At 49.1% G+C, this 23909-nt stretch overlaps 1 protein-coding gene across 5 annotated transcripts in view; it reads right to left on the reverse strand.

The window, feature by feature from the left end:
• The window catches only part of SHC3 (SHC adaptor protein 3), a 104032-nt gene that overhangs the window by 65032 nt on the left and 15091 nt on the right, over positions 1 to 23909 (reverse strand). For all 5 annotated transcript variants that reach the window (XM_053907718.1, XM_053907719.1, XM_053907717.1 and 2 more), the window contains one exon: positions 11138 to 11209. In XM_053907718.1, coding sequence (XP_053763693.1) covers positions 11138 to 11209 — 72 coding nt within the window. The remainder of the gene's footprint in view (positions 1 to 11137; positions 11210 to 23909) is intronic.

Below are 23909 nucleotides of genomic sequence, written 5' to 3' on the forward strand. Positions count from 1 at the left end.
ACACATGGACACTTCTATGGCTGAATGTTTGGCCTTGAGGCATGGACAGCGGGCCAGGAGAGTGAGGCGGTACGCAGATCAGCGTGGCTGTGCAAAGGAAGAGTGATAGGGTGTCATGAGGAATAGATTTAGAAAGGTATGCTGAGGCAGGTCAAATAGAACACTGGCTGCTAAATTAAGAATTTTCCATTGAATTCTGCAAGTAATGGATAAATAGGGAGTAATATGTCTCAGGCACACTAACCCATGAGCCGGTGCCCAGGGAACTGAAGGAGAGAGCAGAAGGAAGGAAAGTACTCAAGGGGCTGCCCAGGGAGAGCCAACAAGCCCCAGCGGTTGAACAAGGGAGAAGATGAGGCAGGACAGTCCCGGTTTCTACTCTGGGAGAAGGTGTGGGTTGTCGTTACAAGCATCCAGGAGATGTGAGCTGGCCCGACAGTGGTGTTGGAGGTGAGGTGGTGGGAGGTGAGAACAGGAGGCAGAGATACGATGCTCGGGATCTGGCAACTGACTGAGCAGCTGTGTCCAGGAAGATATACCAGTACAGGGCCGGACTCAGAAGAAGATTCAGAGGTGCGGACACAGATCTGTGGCTTATGCACCCGGAAGTGTTATGTAAACCAATGAGATGACCAACACGGACAAAACATCATGAACACGAAAATGTCGAAATCCGCGAACATGTCTCGAGCTCTCCCACGCACTAGACAGCATGTTAAGTGCTTTTGAGATATTAACTCGATCATCGCTCGACCCTGTCAGGAGGTACCATAATGATTCCCATTCTAAAGATGGAGACACAGAGACACAGAGAATTTAAGTCACTTGCACAATCACACAGCTGGAACGTGGTTCAGCACACACAGAAGCCCAGGTCACCTGACTCTAGAACCTGTAACATTTGACCGATGTCTGCAAAGGGAAGGAGGTCCTTACGGAATGATATAGCTGGGGGGCAAGTGAACTCAGAGAAAGAGACAGAAAAGGAGCAATCAAAGAGGTGCGTCCTGACACAAATGTGCTTCTGGCATGGGGATTATAAATACACACCATGCCAGATGGTCCTTAAGGAGAGTATGGAGTGAATGCCACGTATTCATCTCATGGATTCTATTTAAACCATTGTGAGCCACCGAGTCAACTATGCTCTCCATTTTTAAAATTTCTGGATGAGTGGGATCACTTGAAAAAAAAAAATGGACTCATTTTCAAAGCGGTGGTTTCATAGATGGGAGTTGCAAACAGTTCAGAAGTTAAAGATAAAATCTGGAGCACCGCGTCTCCAAGGGTGGTACCTGGGCCGGGTCAGAAGCTTCTTCTGAAGACTTGTTGCAAATGCAAATTCTCAGCTCCCACTCCAGACCCACCGAATCAGAAACTCTGGGGGCGGGTCCCAGCCGTCTGCTGTCACAAGCTGTCCACATGACTCTGAAGTGTCAAAGTTTGAGAACCACTGCTCTAGAAAATAAAATGATCTGTTCATGTGCATCAAATCTCTGGAGTCCCCGCCCCAGGTCAGAGCGCTGACAGAGCACAGATCAGCCCTGTGGCCCCTCTGTGCCCAGCCTTCTGGGTTCTGAAAGGAATCCAGACTTTGGGGGAGCCCAGGTCAGGTTGGGGGGGGGTCCTCTCCTTCTGGTGCAAAATGGCAGAGAAAACACGAAGATCTGTGCACGCTGCCTTCATCCAGAGATCTTAGCAGGGTCACCTCGGGGGGTCACCTGGCCTTGCCCCAACCCACCGCGGCAGAATCCCACAGGAGGGCATCACGGCATTTAACAAAGTTTCTCCATCCTTAAACTGCAAAGTGAGATGTGCCCTTCCTGAGCAGAAAGTTCCACCAGGAGACAGCTGAATAAGCTGTCAAAGAAGTAGACAGACAGACAGATCCTGAGGCTTTGTGTGGGAGGCTCTGCCCGCTCCTCAGCCTGCTTTGCTGGAACTTGTAGACACCGTGTCTAACCCCCTCTCTGCATCTCAGTGACAGCCGGGCTTGCCCTGGCCAGCTGCCCTTCCTTGCCAACCCTGCACCTTGTGAGAGCCTGGCTCACCTGTGCAGTCCAGTGGCTACCCACGCCCATCCATACCTGCCCAACCCCCACGCCCCACCCAGGAGACTGTCCCTAGGACCATCTCCCCACCCTGGCTCCCACGGACAGGCCCCCGGCTGGATGTTCTCATGCCCACGGGCGGTGACAGCCCTCAGTGGCAGACGGCTACATCACTTGCCCCTGTGCTCAGAAAGTTGTAACGACAAGGCCATCCTGACGTGGTGTTAACCAGGCCTTGAAAGGAAAGGGGAGAATGGAAACAGAAGGGCGTCCAGATTTTCCAGGTGGGGAGAAATTGGGAACCAGACTGGTTTACTCGGGTGTTCCGGGCCAGAAGAGGAGGAAGCATTTCCCCCCGACGGCTTGGAGAAAAACATGGTGCCTTCCCCTTCACCGGCCCACCCACCTGGCTCGTCCTTCCTCACCTCCCTCATCCCTGAACCCCGTCCCACCCCACCCCACCGTGCCCCATTCTGTCCCCCACTCACGTCAAGCTGGCTGACTCGGTGAGGGTCTCATCCTTTCTATAAACCACCCGCGTGAAATTTTTTGTTAAGAACGCTTTAATTACATTTCCTCCTATTCTTTGGAGGAATTTAACGGGCAGTTGTGGAAGCACAGGAGACCAGTCCCAGGATGAGCGAAAGAAGCAGGACAGGGGCAGAGTCCTCACGGACCGCGAGGGCCTCACGCAGACCCTGCTCTCGAGTTCCCTCCCCCTGTGGCTGCTCAGACCACTGCTCCACTGTGGTCAGGAAGGGCGTCTGCAGTGAGCCCCCTCCTCCAGCAGGGCCTCCGAGGTTTGCCTGGCTCATGCTTCCTGAAGCCGCACCCCTCCCTCATCCCCAACGTGGCTACGGTGCCGCTCCAGAGCCCGTCTGACACCCACCGCTCTGGCTCGGGCCTCTGCAGCCGCGTCCCAGCCTGCGAGGTCTTGGTGGCGTGAACTTGCCCATCCTGTTGGCTCACGTCTGTCTGGGAAGCTCACGGCCAGGCTCGGGGCTCCTCAGAAAAGCCCTGCACGTGGCCGTCCCTCCTTCAGATCACTCTGCCGGGGGGGCACGAAACTGCCCACATCTGACCGTGTTCACCTTCTGCATCCCCAAAAATGTCAAGGTCGTGTGGTTTCTCACACCCTACTCGTGTCTACGTCTGTGTTGATCTTCTCTCTCCCCGCAAGAGAAGGCGAGCTCTTACTCCGGGCTTTCTGACATCTCAACAGTGGCCGGATGTGCCATGCGATAGACACGTATTCGGTGACCAAAGGACCAGCGCGCTGAGCCTGGAACACGGTAGGTGCTCAACGCCGGGGTCCTATTCGCGATTATTATTACTACTATCAGCAGCTGGCAAAGCAGGGACACAGAATGAAATACTAGACAATACTGCTCGAGCGAAGGCGATGCCATCGTACTAAATATTTTACCCTTCTCAGTAACTTACAGTCTTTCTCTTCAGCTGGAAAAAATACCCTGGACCGAACTGGTATTGATCATTAGTAATAGTATCAATCAGCAAATAATATTACAGATTAAGCCTTATATCGGTTATTATTATAATATTATTAATTATAATTATACCATTATAATTAAATATGTAATACATAACATGATAAGTTTTAACATATACCATATAATATATATGAAATATATATTTATAAGGTATAATCGATATAATTAAATATTATATTTATTAATATTTATATGATATGCAATTGAATATAATCAAATATCACTTATTAATGTATAATTAAGTTTAAATTTAACTCAATTAAATTAAACATAATATTAAATTAAATGTAATATCAAATGCTAATATTAATATTAAATTAATGCTAATTTAATATTTATATCAAATTTAATATCAAATGCTAACATTAATATTTATATCTAATATATAATATTAAACGTATATAAATACAATAAGTGATTATAAACATAATTATCGGGAGGGCATGAATAGCACAATTAAACACATCGCACAGACCCCGTCAGGTGTGCTGAGCACAGGCCAGGGCAGCCCCAGAACTTCGTGGGTCCCGTTGCCAAGACCCTCGACACGTCTCCCAGATGGTTCCATTCGCACCCGCGGGTGAGGATCCCGAGCCCACAGAGGTCATGAGTGGCTGGGAAGTGGTGCTGGGCTGGTGCCCAAGGGTCCCTGGATGCACCCCGTGCACACCGGGTTCTGCCACGAGGGGTCGGGACCAGGACAGCTGCTCAGGCGGGCAGAGACTGAAAAATCTGATTCAGATGGACGGGCCAGGAGCCGTCACCCCACTGCTCCAAGCCCACTCTGGCTCACAGGGTGATGCCCGTGACCCCGCCATGCCGTCCCGGGGCCCTGAGCCCGGCACAGGCCGCTCCGATGGAGGCTCGTCCGGCATCCTCAGCCAGGCCAGGGTGCCCCCACATTGTGGGCCTCTGTCCTCTGCCCGGGGCAATCCTCGGTTTAACTCAACTTAGTGGGAGGCAGACAGTGGGTAAATGCACCGGTGCCCCATTCCCTCCATGGGAGAACGAGGCCGGCCAGTGACGGGGTCTCTGTCAGCGACCCCTTCCTGCTCCCCAGCCCAGTCTCCCTAAACACCCTCCAAAATACCTCAGGTCTGCTCAGGGCCCAGAATCAGGCACGAGTGCATGCGGGTCCGGTCAAGGGAACAATCCTGGACACCCTCACCGTGCATGGCCTGTGCCGGCTGTTTCCAGAAGTACTCTTCTTTGATGCTCCCCAAGTGAGTGAATCTGTCAGCGTGCCTTACGGAAGCAGAGACTGGACACAGAAACGAGGCCTGTAGGAAAGTAGACCCCGCCTCCCTTTGCCCCCGGGGCCGGCCTGGCGTCCTAACTGCAGCCAGCCAGCGGGAGGCGGGACCTCAACTGGGTGCACACAGCCCCCCCGTTCCCTCTCCACTCGGGCTCCATACCCTGTGGCGCACACCAGAATCACGGCAGAGTCCGAAAGACAGAACCCCGTGTGGGGCCGGCGGAAAGGATTTCAGGGGTAACCGCCCACACCCCAGACACCCTCGTGGTCTGGCTTCAGAGCCCAGCCCTGTGAAAGCAACGGCCTCGGTCCTATGCTTCCTTTGGATCTGCCTTATAGTCGGGGGAGGAATCCACTGGCTTAAATGTTCCCTCCTCCAGGAAGTCTTCCCAGACTAGCTCAGGCCCTCGGGATGCTCTCCTGAGTTTCTGTGGTACTTCAGCATGCCTGCACCGAACGCCTGCCCGACTGCCTTGTGACTCGGGGCCTCCAATGAGGTGTGGACCTGTGCCTGGTACATCCTCACACGCAGATGCAGACGAAGGAGACACTAGGCACAAGGTTATCCTGGGGGTGGTAAGACTGAGACGTGATGGACCGCGAGGCAGGAGGACTCAGCTTTACTCCAGAGCCGGGTGTGCGTGCACGCAGGGAGCTGGCGTTTTCAAAAAAGACTCCTAAACGGAGAACACGCTAGCTCCCCCCCCCCCCCCGCCAGGCCTCACCCCGGGGGTACGGGGCTGCCAGAGGCTCGGCCCGTGAAACACGTTCGGAATGAGTAAATTTAGAATGAAGCAGTCAGGCTAAAGTCACAGAGAGCGGCTGCGCGCTCCCCGCGTAGCAGGGACGGGTGGGCAGACTGTTCACACCGTCGTCTCCTTTCTATTTCTGACAGTCAACCCGCCCCGGGGAAGATTTTTACAGATTTGCTCCTCTTCCGGCCCGCCGAACTTCCACCGACGTTAGAGGTGTTTACTTTGCGGCGGGAGGGGAGCCCCGCAACACCATAACCGAGTGTTCTCGCTGCAGCGATCGGGCAGCACCGGGCCCCCCCCACCCCGTGCCACGTGTAAAGCACGCGTCTTAAATCCACGGATCGGGTGGATGTTCAAAGACAGGACTTTCCGGATTGCTTCCTCTGGGTCTGCAAACTGAGAAATTAACAGAACCAAGCCCTGCCCGCGTGGGGGGGGGGGGGGCGTGTGGAGCCCCCACCGCTGTTCTCAGATCTGTGCAGAACATGCCTGAGCCCACCGTCCTGTGTCTCCGTCACTGTCCCGGGCAGGGTGATGCAGGCGGACCACTCTGCCAGCCGCTGGGAGCCCCAACGCCTTATCTGCCCTTCTTCCTCCGTGTCTGTCTCTGGCCACAGCAGCTGCCCAGAGCCTGGGCATTGCCCCGAGCCCGGCACGGCCTCTGTAAGCACAGATACCTTGTCAGCAAATGCGGCCTGTCCCCACACCACACAGCACACACTTGCCACGGTGGCCACGCCACACCGCCGTGTGGGAGGCGTGACAGGAAGGGTTCCGGGGGCCACCGGTGCAGGTGGGGGGGGCCTCTCGCTTGCAGGACGTCTGACCAGGGCACACGCAGCCTCAGGAAGGCTGCCACACACACGAGAGGAAACGCAGCGGACTGGGGTGGAATGCACACGGATGACGGACCGTGTGGTGGAATTCTGACCTCAGACTTTGTCTTCTTTAAGGGCTCGTAGAAAACCCTGGGAGCCAGCAGTGACCGGAGAGGAGGGAGCATTGCGACTCAGAGAAGAGGGGGTGGACAGAGTCTCAAGGCCACGCCGAGGCTGAAGATGGGCCCCTCCAAGCACAGGACGGGAGAGAGACCACTCTGGAAGCCAGGCCACATCCTCTGCTATCACGAGCCCCCACGATCACAGCGCCACATCCCCGGGCCTCTGTCCCCGGGTTGTCATATCGCCAGTGCGTGCTTGCTAGTTTGCTCAGGCTCAAGACCCTGCAGCCACCAACTAACTGCCCGGCACTTTCAGACCAAGGTCACGCCTTCTGAACACAGTCCACGCGTGAAACATCAGACAGAAAACACGGCAATGTCACAGCGTTCCCACCGGCGGGCCGACGGCTACTTCCACTTTCACTGCCCTCTGCCCCGTGCTGACGACGTGAACAGGTTGTGGCCACGCGGCAGTGAACCGACCCCGACAGACGGCATGAGCCGTGAACGTCTCCCGAGACCCCACCGATAGGCTGGAACAGAACAAAAGGGAAATACCTTCCCAAAAAGCACAGGTTTTGATTTTGATTTTCAGGCTAAATAGACTTGGTGCCTTTTTATAGAGATTTTTCCAAGCATGCTGATTCTGGGTGTGTGCACCAGACAGAATACTGGGGGGCAGGTCACATCCGCAGGGTGGTGCTGGTGGAGCTCTGGGCCTAACCAGGCTTTTTGGGGTCCACTGAAACTACAACAGCTTTTAAAATGAAAACAAACAGGCCACCTGAGTGGCTCAGTCGGTTAAGCATCCGACTTCGGCTCAGGTCATGATCTCACAGTTCTTGAGTTCGAGCCCCACGTCGGGCTCTGTGCTGACGGCTTAGAGCCTGGAGCCTGCTTCCGATTCCGTGTCTCCTTCTCTCTCTGCCCCTTCCCTGCTCACGCTCTGTCTCTCTCTGTCTCTCAAAAGTAAATAACATTAAAAAAATTTTTTTTACATAAACAAAATGAGGAAAACAAACAAACAAAACCCCACAGAACTAGATTCCGTTATTGATGGACTCTCCACAATTCGGAAGAATGAGTTTATGTTAGGGCAACGTGCTGAACCTGAGCTCATCCAGAAGTGGAGCAAAGTCACATGTGGCTGAGTCCACATGCCTACGTGACCTTTAACTGGGGAGTCCAAGCGGTACAGGAGGTCAGCCGGGGTCAATGAGACCCAACAACACACGTCAGATGTTTGCATTTGTGGCTGAAGACAGGTCACGTCCCTGAGTGCTCTGGGCCTAAGTGTGTATATTTATAGCCTTCCGTGTCCTAAAAATGGCTTAAGATGACCCCCAATAATAGGTAAAATTTAACACGATAAATAAGATAAAAATGAGCAGATGAGGAAATCAGAGGAAAGGAGGAAGGACAGGGCCTGTCCAGTGACCAAAGGCACATGGGGAGCTTCCTATCCATGTGCAGGGCGGGCCTGACGGGCACAGAACACATTCTCCCCCGTGACCTCCCTGTCTGACATGGTTCGTCCCTCTGTAACACCATTCAACACCCCCGTCCCCCACGCTGTGACAGGTGGGAGCATCTTGGGAGAGGACGTTTCAGGGAGGCACACGATGTGGTCCCCTTGCACGGTCATCTGAAGGTCGGGCTCAGGCCAGGCAGGCAACTCGCTGGGACAGTGGGTGCCCACCACCGTTGGCCACCATAACCTCGTTTGGAAACCAGTGGCAGACGAAAGCAGAGGTCTCTGATTGACGCCCAGCCGGGGAGCTGGGTCCTCCCTGCTTGGGATCCCCCACTCAACTGTCCGCCTCGGTGACACCAACTGGAGACCCTCACTGACGCCCCTCAGGGGCTGTGCGGTACACTTTGTAGGCCCCGCCCACTGGGCACCCGATTTCCCACAACAGCCACTGATGTGGGCATTATGCCTGCATGCCTTTCCGCACAAGTGGAAAATGGCAGAGGGGGGCTCCATGTACAGGACAGGACGTCCCTCCACGCGGTGGGCAGTCCCCAAGGCTCTGCCCAAAGCATTAGGGGTACTAGGTGATTAACAGCCACCACTGCAACTCAGAGTCGATGGCAACTTCTGGGATAGTTGTAGAAGTAATCTTCCAGGAAGAGGTCGGGAACCCACGGGTGACTCTACCGAAGGCATGACGATCCACCTCAACTCAGACGGAACAGCACAAAACTACATTGACCCCAACAAAAGGACGCGCGGTTTGGCCGCCAGAGCCTCCAAAGATGCTTACGTCCAAAACTTGAAACAGTGGAACAGAGGCGTAGTGAGTGACTGGTTACTTGCTTAAGAAAATTTTGGGGCACCTGGGTGGCTCAGTCGGTTAAGCATCTGACTGTTGATTTTGTCTCAGGTCGTGATCTTGCCAATTGTGAGATCGAGCCCACATCGGGCTCCGTGCTGACAGCTTGGAGCCCGCTTGGGATCCTCTCTGTCTCTCTCTCTTCCCCTCCCCAGCTCATGCTCGCACACTCTGTCTCAAAAGAAATAAATAAGCTTTATATATATATATACACACACACACACATATATGTATATAGATAGACAAATATTTTTTCATGATGTCTGGGGAGCCTTTGGAAACACAACTTCCTAGAGCCTATTTAATAAAACCTAAGCACAACCTCACATTTTCTGGCAACCTTCCGAGACTGCCTTTAGTATTAAGAGAAAACCATGGCGGGAGAGAGCAGTCACTGGCCTGGTGAGCACTCAAAGACCCCAGGGGCCTCAGCAGCACCACCGTGTGCCCACCTATAGGACACTGCTGGGCATTCCTCTCCGGGAGGCAAAGGCTTCTTTCTGACATCGATTCGTCAGTTTCCTTCAAGGGGTCTCCAGCTATTACCTAAAATAAGGACCGTGTCATGTGATATAAAAGCAAGGCAAGAGGCAGAAAGCATCGTGTAGACAAGCACACATAGTTTTCAAAAAGCCTAATAAAGCCGAGGCTGTTCTGGTGCAACCAGAATTCACCAAGTTTCCTGAGTCCCAGCACGGCACCCCCCTCAGCCCATTACGCCGCCAGCCTTTGCCAGTGTCTAAATGGAACGGGATCGAGAAAGACACCTACTCGTCCAAATCCACCCATATCTGTTCTCCAGTTTCCTCCCGCAGTGTCCTCACTACCTCCGCCCCAGAGAGTGCCGGGACCCCGGTCAAGGGCACACGGGGACTGTTCACCCCCCTCCACCACCCACCGCTGGTCCCCAGGTCTGCGTCCCCACACCGGGAGGCCAGGAAGGACAGCCCACGGCGGCCGGCATGCTGCACGTGCAGAGCTCAATAAATACATCCAGAGAATTTAAACGATACGAAAGCATCCCAGAAGGGGCAGGATCTGTTACAGGAATTCGGCAGAAATAGCCAACAGTTCTCTCTAACGAAACCGCCACCACCACGAGAAGGTGAACAGTCGTGTGTCCCCGTGGCCCAGACGCGGCCAGAGCGCCCTGCCCAGCGTGCCGCCTGCACCTGACACTTGGTGCGTGGGACAGACGGTTCGCTCCGCAAATGCTCCCGCTGGTTTCCGGAACGCTCCCACTGCACGGTACCGCCCCTCTGCCTCGGCAAGGCCCGTAGACCATCCTGTGCAGATCGATGGACACGATTCTTCCCTGAGTGCAGTTTACAATGCTGGTGTGTCCCCACCACGCGTGTCTTGAGCCGCTTCAGGAGGGACAGAAACGTCCCTTCTTTTGAACACAGATTTCTTCCGTGAGGAAGACATATCACTGCGGTATTTGCCACAATTAAAGCGTGTGCATCATTTACAGCTATTACTCCAAATAATTACTTTCTAAAGCTCGAACGTTAGACTTTGGCTTGCTAACCCAAAGACAGACAATACAGTGACTTGACTGCCATAAACATGAGGCATTTTCTGAGGTCACTATGTAGATCAAATAATTCTACAAATACCAAAGCAAGCTAAGGTCACCCACGGAAATGTGCCATTTCATGAACCCTCCTGACTTTCCAGTTTTCCTCTTCCAGGTGACTCCAAACCAACATGTTTTAGAGGTATAAGCTCTAAAAGGTTACGATTTCATTAAAAACAATGCTTAAATACAGAACTGGCTCTCAGAAAGCTTAGAATCTAGTTTACGGTAGAGGATACATACCCCTGCTCAAAATCGCTGACCCCCTCAAACAACCAACTGCTTCTTAAACTTCTACCGCCATGAATATGTCTGCCTCCAATCCACGCATTTTATTCCCTGTGTATACAGTTGAAAATTCTCTCCTGATACATTTTTCGCTTTGGAAAGAAATAACACAGTTGAGTACACTTTAAAATATCAAGCTTGTATTAGGGCTTCGTGTGTAAAGAAACAATCACAAGCACCACGCATGTCTGAAGCTTCGTTATAAAGAGAGCTTGGAAGGAGCAGAGAGGGTCCCCGAGGGTGCTCATGTCAGAGACATGCATCACAGGCGGGGACCAACACTTGGAAATCCTGAATACCCTCCCTGTCACCGTCACCGGCACTCAAGGGGCAGACTTTCCCTCGGAAATTTCTAGGCTGCAAACTCTGAAATCATCCCTTTCCAAAGTCAAATCACAGGAGTCCACATTCGAGAGGGCTTACCTGGTAATCTGTGTTCTTGTACTGAAGTCAAGAGACCTCATTGAGCGGAGAACTTCAATGCACCCCAAGTACTGGAAGGGGAAAAAAACGTAAATCATGAGCCCTGGGGACTGAGACGAAGAGACAGTTCTTAACTGTGTAAAGGGCGTTTTGGAAAGCCATATATATTTCTTAGATCTCATTTTATGTACATCATGAGGCTCTGTTATCTTCCGTAAAAGCAATAACCCACACCCTTACGAAACTAACCTCAGTGCCTATGTCGGTACTAGATTTGACTCTTCTGAGTTCCATTAGTATTTTCATTTTAGTTAGAGGTACATTTTTAAAAAGTTGTGTTGAGTTGTAACATGTACCGTAAACCACAGAAGTCTTAAATGCAGAATTCAATTATTGCCGAAACACGTACCTGCGTGTAACCACCACTCAGAGCCCAACATCCCAACATCGTATTTCTAGTCCTTTACAAGGGCCTAGAGGCTTATCATTTTTAAAGAAGTAATGAAAACGCTATTATACCAACATTTCAACCAATGGTAAACTTCATTATTTAATAAATATACTTTGGGTTCCATGAACAAACTATACATTACCCTCATAGTTGCTTTCTTTTGGTTTACCAGAAAGCCCTCTCCTGCATTATATAACACAAACTTTCAGAAGTTGTAATTTACACATCTAAATTTGTAGCTAAATTTTTAATCAGTTTCACACATGTCAGTGCATGTGTGTACGTAAATATATGGACATAACGAAAGCTGTAGATAAACAACTAGCATAGTAGAGATACAATATTTGTGTTCCAAAGCCCTGGGGAGTTTGAAGGACAGATGTTTTATACCAATGCCTTTAAAATTAGACTTCGCAGGAAGAGACCTCATGGTGTATCACAGAAAAGACTGCATTTGAATTATTCAGAAAACCTGAATTGGAGCCTGACTCTGTCATGTCTTGTTATGTAACTTGAAGCGAAACTTTAAAATTCTCTGAGCCTGAGCCTCTGTACCCACAAAATGTAACTACTGTTCCAAGCATTGTGTGGCTCTGTGATGTCACCACCACCACCACCACATCACACGGTTGTTGGGACACCACCATCACGGTGGTCAGGAGGATACCATGAACAACGTCATAGAGCCACACGAATCAGATGACCACCAGCACTGCAGAGGCATGTGACTGACCAACATCACAGACCTACCTGTGGACCAGGACTAACACCATGGGACTACATGACTCTTACCACCACCAAAGCACAGAGTTACACGAATACCACGTCCCATCACAGGGCCGCGTGAATACCGCAGTGATGTCCCAAGTTACGTGAGAAGCAGGAACCACACTGCAGGGTTGTGGGAGCACCACCACTGCTGTTATGCTTGTGTGAACGCCACCGCCACCACGGCAGGGTTATGTGAATATTGCTATCACCGTCGCTCAAATGTGTGAAGACCACAACCCACTTTGCTGAGTTGCAGGACTGCCACATCCATCACTGTCACAGCACGGGGACACCACAACAGTGTCCCAGATATCCCAGGGTTATGTGAATACCACCATCAGCAATGTTACAAAGTGAAGTCATTAATATGACCAAAGTGGCAGAACGGTGTCAGTAACAACACCACTACCTCTCGAAGATGCAGAGTTACACAATTTCACACCCACAACTGCAGACTCATGGGAAGACCCCATGACCATCGTTGCAGATGTGTGACTGTGACAAGAACCACTGCAGATAGCTGAATATCATGCCCACCGTCAAGAGCTATTAAATACCACAACCACCATTGTAGTTATGTGACTACTACACCACCACCACCACCACCACCACCACCACCGAGAAATGGGAATACCGTGAACACCATCACAGTTATGTGAATACCACCAGCAACATCGTGGTGATATATAAATGCCGTGATCACAAACATCACAGAATTATCTGAATGCCACATCCAGTCTCATAGTTATGTGTTCCTGGGACGAAACTTGCAGAGCTACGTGTATACCAAATCCACCGACATCACAGAGTTACATCAGTACTACGATGATCATCACAGAGTTATATGGATAGCACGCCTGGCTTTGCGGCAATACATGTATGCCCACACCACCACTGCAGCTCTGTAAATATACAGACCACCACCACTACAGAATTATGCAAATACCACCAACACCACAAATGCCCCCCCAAGCACCACTGCAGTTATCTGAACACCCCACCAATAGCATCTCAGATTTATGGGAAGATGATCAAATTTATTGAAGAGGTCTGTGAATACTGTCACCAACATCACAGAGTTATATGACTACAACTAACAGCCTCACAGTTATATGGATACCAGAACCACCATCACAGGGTTATGTGAAGCCAGCCCTGAAAGATTGTGTGAACACATGACCACCATTTCTGAGTTACAAGAAGGCCATGATGGACTTTGCAGAGTTACAGGATTAGCACACCCAACACCATCTCAGCGCTTTGTGAAGATCACTACTACTGCCGTGTAGAATTATCTGAATCCCACAGCCACCAAGGCAGAGCTAGGAGAATACTACCACCATGGCCATCACAGAGATACATGAACACCACGACCACTGTCACAGAGCCATGCAAACACTGCCACCACCACTGTTGCAGAGCCTTGTGAATACCATGGCCACCAACCAGGAGAGTTATGTGATTCTCCTAACTAAAGTTGCAGATTTACATGAATATCCCTAGCATGATCTCAGAGTGATGTGCTAATGCCAACACCACCATCGTCATAGAGTTATGCAGACACCACGACCAAGTCACAGGGTTGTCTGAGTTATACCATCACCACCGTCACAAGATGCAATGACTGTCACCATCAACTCTGTGCAGTCGCGCTAATGCCATGACAAATGAGTGTTGCAGGGTTGTAGGAACACCATGCTGAGCTTCACAGACCATGTGCACATAACCTCCACCACCATCACGGTGGTATGTGAATACCACGACCCACATCACAGAGTCAAAGCAACAACACCAGCAATGTCACAGAGTCACAGAAATGGAAGTACCACAGTTGCAGGTTATGTGCACACGAACACCAGCACCATGAAAGAGCCACGTGGACACCATGACCGGCTTCTAGAGCTATGTGACTAGCCAGCCAAGATGCGGCTAAGGGAAGACTACCAGAAATATGATCATAAAGTTATGTACTACCGTGACAACACCACAGGGTTATGGAGATGCCACGACCGACACCACAGTGACATCTGAATGCCATCACCACCACCCCACTGCAGGTATGGAATATCATGACCACCACAGTAGGCATATGTGACCACCATGACAAATACCACCACCACGGTAGGAGAACTATATGAACACCACTACCACCAATGTTGTGGTTTTGTGGATACCACCGCTGCGCTGCACTGCACAATTATGTCAACACCGTGACGAACGTGCATCCCTCCACTAACACAGTTGTGTGGAAACCGCAATGTCGTCGATTTACGTGAATACCTCCAACACCGTCACAGTTACACATGGACCACAACCAACAATATGGAATTCTGTGAGCACCATGACCATCGCATTTACGGAACCACAACCCCCACCCCTGCAGTCGTGTGTAATGTAAGTACCGCCACCACCACCAGCCACGTCACTGCCCCTACCGCTGTCAGCATTGTGTGAATACAACCACGGCAGCTGTCCCGAAGTTACACGAAGACCATGACCAACTCCAGGAAGTCACAGGATTACCACCACCACTGCCACCCTGGAGTGCTAGGTGAGGGTCACTACGAGTGTCACAGACCTGAATCATGCCCCCCAGGTCTGAAGCAATCTGCCCTCTTACCATCAATATTTAAGGAAACTTATTTCTACCCCTCATAACACGATACAGCATCAATCTCCGAATCTCTGCCTATCACGCGCAAAAGTATCCCATCCTCGTTCCGATGTGCATTTCCCTGATGTCTATAAGGCAATGTGATTCATCTCGCATGTGTGTTGGCCATTTTCACCCCTTTTTCCATTAACTAACTGCTTTGATCTTGGGCCCAGTTTCCTATTATATTCCTTATCTTTCTATTATAGACTAAGGGGATGATAATCTCCCATTCGGTCATTTCTCATTTGATGGTGTCTGCATTTTACCTAACACAAACTGTTCCTGCAGTTAAACACTGTACCAATTCCTGTAACCACATGTCTGTCATTTTCTGTATGGCTCTGGAGGGTCCTGTCTTGCACGAGAAGGGCACAATATTCTCCTAAATGGTATTTCACAACATTGATTTATGATTTATCTACGCATTCACTTCTTTAAGTGTTTTCGGTAATGTTTTCCATTTGGCTTTTTAACCTATTTGGAATTCACTTGTCTGTACAGGACGCGGCGTGAGTCAATAAAGTTGGCCTCCAGAGGGACTGTGATTTACACCAGTACCACTGACCTAGTAGTTCACCCAAGTCTTTCTGCAGTGATGTGCCAACTTCGTGGTATATTACATTCTTATTTTCGGTGTGGACCTCTACCTGAGCTCTATTCTGCTATACTTCGTGTGTCAATCCCACATCTTTTGTGTATATTTTTCCTGAAGAACTTTAAAATCATGTTCTGAAATCCCTCCACCACTCAAAAACTGGCTTCTGTTTGAGATTTCATATTACCTTGAGAAGAACTTATATTTGCCGTTAAGCTTTTTATCCATGATCGTTGGAGTGTCTCCATTTTAGATATTATTTATTGCCTTTGGGAAGACTTTGTGGGTTTTATGGCATTTACCCTGTACTTTTCTTCTCCAACGTATTCCAACACATTTTTTTTTTTAATTTTGGTTACCAGTGAGGGTGACATTTTGATTTTTCCATTGTACTTCTAATCTGGTTTTCACCAGCAGAGAGAAAGTCTATCGAATTGCAGGTATAAACAGAAAACTCAATCACTGGGCTCCAGAGATGCACAAAGAATTACGAAAACTGAACAATGGGACTCAGAAAACCTCCCCAAACCAGAGAAAACCTCCCAGTGGGACTGAAAGATGGGCTCACAAAAGAAAGTGCAAGTCTTGGAGTCTGGATCGGAAAGTTCCTGCATCTGCATCATAGGAGTTCCAGTAAAAGGAGAGACAAAAACAGGGGGGGAAGAAATAATTCAAGAACAAAGAGAATGAAATGTTCAGTGTTGGAGGGAGACGGGAGTGTCTATATTTTCAAGGCTCATAGAAGAAAGATGAAAAGACCCACTCGTGGATGCACGGAAGCCACGTTTCAGGACAAAAGGACCCAGACAGAGATATCCTGTGAGTGCTCCGTGAGGGGAAGAGACACCAGCTACTTACAGAGAGTTCTCCTGCCCGCTCGGGAAGTCAGAAGAGAAGTATTGAGCTGAGAATCTTACATCCACCCAAACTGGCATTCAAGTGGGAAGACAAAGCCAGGACTCAGAAAGCTAACCACCCCCAGACACTCCCTGAAAGAATTATTCCAGAAGAACAATGAATACAAAACACAGGAGGACGTGGGCTAGGAGAAAAAGAATAAGGAAAGAATCAACAAGAGTCACAGGTACATCTGATGCTTAATAATTATTGACGCGTAACTTTAAACATCTATTTTACAGTGACAGGGAACGAAATCTCAGAAGACCCCGACTCAGCTGGCCAGGGCAGACACAGAGGCTGGAGCCAGCGAGAAGAAGGGGGAAATCAGAAAATGCACGCTGGGCACACTGGGCACGTTGGGCACCACTGTGTGTTGTGGAGGCAGCACAGAACTGATTAACCGTAGCGGCAAAAACAATGTACGTTTACATGCGTGCAAAAAATTGTAAAACCCTGGGGCGCCTGGGTGGCTCGGTCAGTTAAGCATCTGATTTCAGTTCAGGTCATGATCTCATGGTTCCTGAGCTTGAGCCTGGAGTCGGGTGAGCCCTGCTTCTCTCTCTCTCTCTCTCTCTCTCTCTCTCTCTCTCTCTGCCCCTCGCTCACTTGTGCCCTCTCTCTCTCTCAAAAAAAATTGTAAAACACTGTAAAAAACAGGATGACTGGCCCCCTCCCCGCCAAAACTGCTAGAGAACAGAAGGAGGAAACAAGTAAAATCATTCCAGCCAGCAGAAAGAAGGAGGAAATCAGAAAATGCACAGATAAAAGACAGAGAAAAATATAAACTGAAACATCAGCAATGGGCCCAAACATCTCAGTAATCGTAATAATCATGATTGACTGAACCCACCAATTAAAAGTCAAAGCTTTCACACTGGTTAAGAATAAGTTGTGTAAGTCACGTGAGGTCACAAAGACAACACTGAAAAGACAGAGCAGATTCTCTCCCAGGCAAAGGCCAGCAAAATAAACCAGGGATATAACCAGGAGAGTAACTCACTCACAATCGTAGGAAACAAAACACGAAATAAGCTTAAGAAACGTGCAAGACCAAATTGAAGAAAACCTTTCATGAAGGATGAATAAATAAAAGAAGGCCCTCATGAAGGATGAATAAATATGTGAGCAGACGTATCATGGTTTTGGGCTGCAAGATTCCATACTAAAAGCATGCCAATTCTCCCCCAAATTAATCTACAATCTTAGTGGGATGCCACATGAAGTCTCAACAGGATTTTTTTCCCACTGCATGAAAAGTTAATTCCAACGTGTAATCATAAAGGAAGACTTTGAAGAACGCAAATAAATTTCCGAGGAAGATGAAAATGACAAAGAACCAGTGATAACTCCATGAAGCTGACTTGGGAACAATCCTGCACGGAGTGTGGTGATGCGGGAGAGGCCGGGGACCCCGAGGGGCTCCCACGGGACCAGCCAAGAGGGCCCTGGGCTGCACAAAGGATGGAAATCAAACGCAAGCCAGCAGGAAGTGAGAGCTGAGTTTAGTGAACACGTATAGAGAGATACAGACGGAGCATCCAGGAGACTCAGAAGGGAAATGAGGGAGTCTCGTCTTTATTCTGGATCTGGGGGTTTCTACTAGATGGTGGCCTGGTGCACATGTCCCCTCAGGCATCCAGGAACAAGTGAGAACAAAGACAAGGGCCCAGGTGTTATTCCTTGGAGCAGGGGGCCTTGGTGTCAAAGTGTCTAGCTTGGAGGTCTGGAATACGTGTGCGATGGTTTCTAGTCGGTCGCACATGGCCCTTGCTCAGATGTGATCTGCTCTAGAGAAATCACTAACTCCTTGTCCCTTACAAGGAGGACAATCACCGTCTGCATCACAAGGCATATGGACAGTGGGGTGGGGGTACAGGTCCTAGCAAGATACAAGCCGGAAAAGAAGCAAAGTTAAAAAAACCAGCTTTTTCTCTCATGGGAGAGCTTCCCCGTCTCAAAGGGGTGGAGAAGAAAAGGGCAGATGTATCTGTGGGAACCACTGATGAACAGATAAGGGGCCAATAAACGTTGAGTACGTGATGGGCTCACAAGAGCCCATGCTGCTCAGTAAGGTCGGGTACGCCGTGTGCTGTTCACACGCGGCAGGCTCTCCTTACCCCATCCCCGAAAATAAATCTCGGAAGGATTAACGAGCTCAAGCTAAGGAACAAACTTACAAAAGCATTATAAGAAAACCCAGAATACTATTTCTGTAACACGACCTAAAACTCAAAGGCCATACGGTAAACCCAAGAAAACTGATAAATTATTTGTAAGAAAAGACTAGCGACATAAACATCATGATTAGGAAAAATGCAATAAATTTAACCGGGGGAAAAAATTAATGACCAGACTACCCAAAGAGTTTCTATGAGTCATTAAGGAAGCGCATCCACTCAAGAGAAAAAAAAAATGGGCAAGGAAACGAACCGGAAATTCACGGAGGAAGACAAACAGCTGACCAACGTGTCCGTAAAGACTAGCGATCACAGCAATTAAAATAAATGCCAAACAAAAAGATAATTTTCCACCCAGCTGAGCAGTCACACTGGGTGAGGGCCCTCCCTCATGTTCCTCTAGCGTGTGTAATTTGGTGAAACCTTTCTGGAAGACTCTTTGGAAGTATCTATGGAAATGGAAAATGTGTTTCCCTTTGACCCAGCAACTTCATTTGTAGAGCTTTATTCACGCGTCAGTGTGTGAAATTGTATGTACAAAACATTCATTGCCTCGCTGCCAGCACAGAATGACAATGTGAGCCCCCTTCTCGAATGTTTACCAATAAACCCACGGCTAAACACTTAGGGCACATCCAGACTAAGATTCTGAATGGGGCCGTTTTATGAATGATTTAAGCTCAGAGTCTCCAGGAGACACCCCTACTTCCTCCACATCGCCCCCTTTGGGGCAGAACACTGGTTAACTGCAGACATCAGAGCTAGTGTAGAAAAATACTAGTTCAGGGGCGCCTGGGTGGCGCAGTCGGTTAAGCGTCCGACTTCAGCCAGGTCACGATCTCGCGGTCCGTGAGTTCGAGCCCCGCGTCAGGCTCTGGGCTGATGGCTCGGAGCCTGGAGCCTGTTTCCGATTCTGTGTCTCCCTCTTTCTCTGCCCCTCCCCCGTTCATGCTCTGTCTCTCTCTGTCCCAAAAATAAAAATAAAAAAATAAAAAAAAAAAACATTGAAAAAAAAAATTAAAAAAAAAAAGAAAAATACTAGTTCAAATTGCACATTATTGCACATTACGCTTTAAGGTAATTTCAAGTGGCGGATACACAGGAAAGCCGACTGATGTCATCGATGGCAGGGTAAATGCACGTGCTGGCAGGAGTGACGACTGGGGCAAACTCGTGCGGCGTTTTCTCCCGAAGCTGGACGTGTGCATTCCCCATGAGCCAGCATCTCCGCTGAGAAGAGAGAGATGGACCCATCTGCCCGCCACATAAATGCACAAACGTACTCACGGTAGCACTGTGCATGAAACCCCTAAACTGGAAAGAAAACCAAGTGTCCACCAGCAGTGTGATGGATAAATAGCAGTGGAGTCGCTTCACCTGCCAACTCCCCACCCCCACCCGTGCCACGTGTCCCACGGCCTGTGGGAAATATGTGATCTCCCTTGCCTGCAAGCCCCCCTTCCCTCCCAACTCCTTCCCTCCTCCCCTTCCCGAACCATGCCAATCGTCAGTGATCCCCATCGAAGATCAGACTCGGAGAAAGGGCCCCTCCCTGCCTAAGGCAATAGCGTTCCTTATCCCGTGAGAGCACGTTCTGTGTTCTGCGTCCACGGAACCCACGCCTGTGTGCACGGTGCCCCTTCACTGTTATACCGGACGCTCGGTACTTACCGGGTAAGAAAGTCACGCTGCCGGGATTCGAAACAGGGGAAATTTAAACCTTTAAAGGCTCTCTCTCACTGCCATCCCTCCCTGACTGTCAACGCCTGAGACCCCAGCGCCCCCTCCAAAGTGCTGAGCTAGTGCTCTGTGCCATCGTCCCCAAATCTGCACCCGTCTGTATGCCGTCACCGAGAAGACTGCAGGGCCGGGCCTTTCTCCCTCTCCGCTTTCCAAGCGTCTCACACGTGATGGGTACAAAATAAATGTGTGTTGGGCGCATTCACCAAGGCTAACGAGGTTAGAGATGCTTTCCGGTCCCTCCAGTGATCAGAAGCAGACAGTGTATAACACTTCATTTGATCACGCAGGAGGCTCACGAACCATAATTTTCTATTAACTTTTTATTTCACTTATTAGCACCCATTTGTGCTGGTTTCTGATACGTAATATATTTCAACATTCTCTGTGTTTCCCTGAAATTATTCTGGAATACAGATAGGACTGTTCTACAGGCCTTTCCCCGTAGCTGAATTAGTACAAGTGACTGGGAGAGAGTGCGCACGGACAGCTCAGGAGCAGTGTGGGAAAGGGGGGGACACTCACCCCAGCAAAGGAAGAGAGGAGCAAAACTACATTCTATCTGCAACGGGCATGTCTGTCATTATCTCAAAAAAAAAAATTCTTTTCAGGGAATAACACGTATCCTATAACCCTACAGCTATAAATTTCAACATCTGCTCTCAGTTTACCTGGAGGCCAATTCTTCCCCATCTAGGGCAGCGTCCTGGACACAGGTACAGGTCACCTGCGGCTGGGGCTACAGGTGCATTTCCTACAAGGTCAATGGGTTGACATTTTCCCCATTTAACCACATGCTTAGAGTTTCCCAATGATTATTTATAATTCTAAGATGAATATGTATTCTGTGAGTTAACTACCTAATCTCTGAGCCTGAATGCTACCAACTGGCATGCACCCTTTTAAGGCAAGGATACCATAATTCCACAATTCAACCCTTGGCGCTTGGATGCGTCAAGCACTGGTATAAAAGTGAGTAAGACAAACCACTGGCTTCCAATTTCACTCCTCTGTCTTCTGTCCGTGGAAAAGCATGAGACCATAGTTGCTGGTCGGGCCAAAAACAAGGCCCTGAAAAACGTGCACAGATTTCTGCATTTCGCTCGCTAGCCAGGCGAGAGTGGACTTGGGACCCACACAGCCCTAGGTTACAGACTCACTTCGTGGCTGACCACCGGGGCGAGCCTCAGCAAATCACTGGACACTCTGAGTGCCTGTTTCTTCGAGCGTAGGGTGAGATTACCGTGAGAAACACAGGAGACCGCGTGGGGTTTAAGCAAGCAGCATTACGCTAACGCATCACCTCCACGAGTGATAGATACTGTACTCCGAACACTGACTATACATCCTCAGCACGGTCCTGCAAAAGGCATTTCCAATCGGCTTTTCATAAAACTTGTTCCAACTGACACATCGGCTCACGGTGTGGGAGAGCATCTTTCCCCTCCCTCTTTGCCAGCTCTCAGGATGCCGTTACGGGTGATTCATTTGCATTTTGTAATTCATCCGAGTATCATAATTTTTACAATGAACTTTACTCCTCATAAATGACGTGTTACTGACAATTCAATGCCCTGTCTCTTCCACCCAATCCAGGGAAACGATGTACAATCGGAATAGGTCCTGCCCCCACCCCCATCCCTCCGAGACCCTTCTCACTGTGCCCTGTTATCCAGAGCACCTTCCTCCCACCCCATCCAGACAACTGCCGCTCACCTTCGGACTTTAGACCCTCCATGAAGTCACGTACCTCTGGCTCATTTCATTCAGCATGACCGCGCTTTTTTGTGGCTAAGTTTCTCATTTTCATAAAGTTCCATTTATCTATTTTCCTTCTGCTCCCTGTGCTTGTGGGGCCATATTTAAGAAACCCCTGCCTAATCCAAAGTCACAAATATTAATCCTTGTGTGTTTTCTATGAGTTTTGTGCTTGTAGCTCTGACATTCAGGACTTTGATCCATTTTGAGTTCACGGTCCTATACGATGCAAGAAAGACTCCAACTTCATTCTTCTGCATGCGAACATCCCCTTGTCCCGCACCATCTGCTGAAAAGACAATTCTCCACTGGCACTCTTCTCAAGAATCAACGGACCACAAATGTATGGGCTTACTCCTGGTCTCTCAATTCTGTTCCACTGATCTAAGTGTCTACACTTTGGTCCGTAAAATGTGAGTCCCCCAAATTTCGTGCTTCTTCATCAATTCAGTTTTGGCTATTTGGGGGCATTGATGCATTTTTAAATTACTTGATGAGTTATTTAATTAAGCCCGTTTGACTAGTTTATTTGGTTAGTTGCTGACTTCTTCACCACCACCACATCAATTCCAGGAGAGAAGAGACCACCTCTCTTTTTTTATTCCTGATTGTATTGAGAACGAGACACACAGTGTAAATCAGTGCGATTTGTTGAATGAATGAATGAATGAATGAGTGACTGAATTCTCAATTTTGATAACGGTAAATAAAAACAGCCTCAATGTTCAAAAATAGGACAATGTTTAAGGAAGTTATAATACATTAATAGCATAGAGTATCATGCAACTGTTAAAAAACATACCTTCTGATAATATTTAATGATTTGGAGAATCGCTGAGGCTGATCTCAATTTTGCATAAATGAAAATAAAGGGTGGAAAAAAATGAGGGAAATTTTAATAAAAGTCATCATGGAAGGCTGTGATTACGCTTGAGTTTAATTTCTTCTTTTCCTTTTCTCTATTTTCTACTCTTTCTGCAATCAGCAGGTGTCACTTCCATAAAAGAAAGCCAAACACTATTAACTAAAAGTACACAAAGGCATCCAGTTGTGCACAGACTTGTGGATTTGCAGTCACAGTCGATGATCGCCCTGCTAGGATTCTGTTGCTTGTGGAGTCGACCCCCAGTGACTTAGACGGATTCAGATTCTACTGGGGAGGTGGCCACATGGGAGGAACTGTGCCCTGGGCAGCCAGGGTTGAAGATAGGATATGGGGTATAAAATTAATATAAATATGCCCCTACCCCAGTCTCATTTCTGACATGGTAGAACATCCCTTAACCACCTGTGAGAACCCAGGGCCGGGGCGGGTTTGTGAACCTCACCTCTTCCAAATCCCCAGTGGGGACCAGAGGGGACCAGAGCTCCTGAACCCATGCAGGTGCTGCTACCCACGCAGTCAGGGTTCAAATGTCATCAACTAAAATAGCTTGGAATTTATTGGAAAGTTACTATCCACACTGAAGGAACGGCCATACCTAACGGCACTAACATGACCAATATTGGTAAGGATTTTTTCATTTAAAAGGTCATGGATGTAAACTCATCGATGGTGGCAAAGGTCAGAATGCTGGACACCCTACTGACTGTTCGGGCTTGAGGGAGCCTGGAGGGGCTTGGGAATCTGCTTTAGGTCTTAGGCAGGTGCCCGGGTGGACGTCCCGTGCATGTAAATGTGCTCACTGATCTGAACATTTAAGCTTGCATGGTTTATTCAGCA

Source organism: Panthera pardus, unplaced genomic scaffold, assembly GCF_024362965.1.
Source record: "Panthera pardus isolate Hobbes unplaced genomic scaffold, ASM2436296v1 HiC_scaffold_20, whole genome shotgun sequence".
NCBI classification, from domain to species: Eukaryota; Metazoa; Chordata; class Mammalia; order Carnivora; family Felidae; genus Panthera; species Panthera pardus.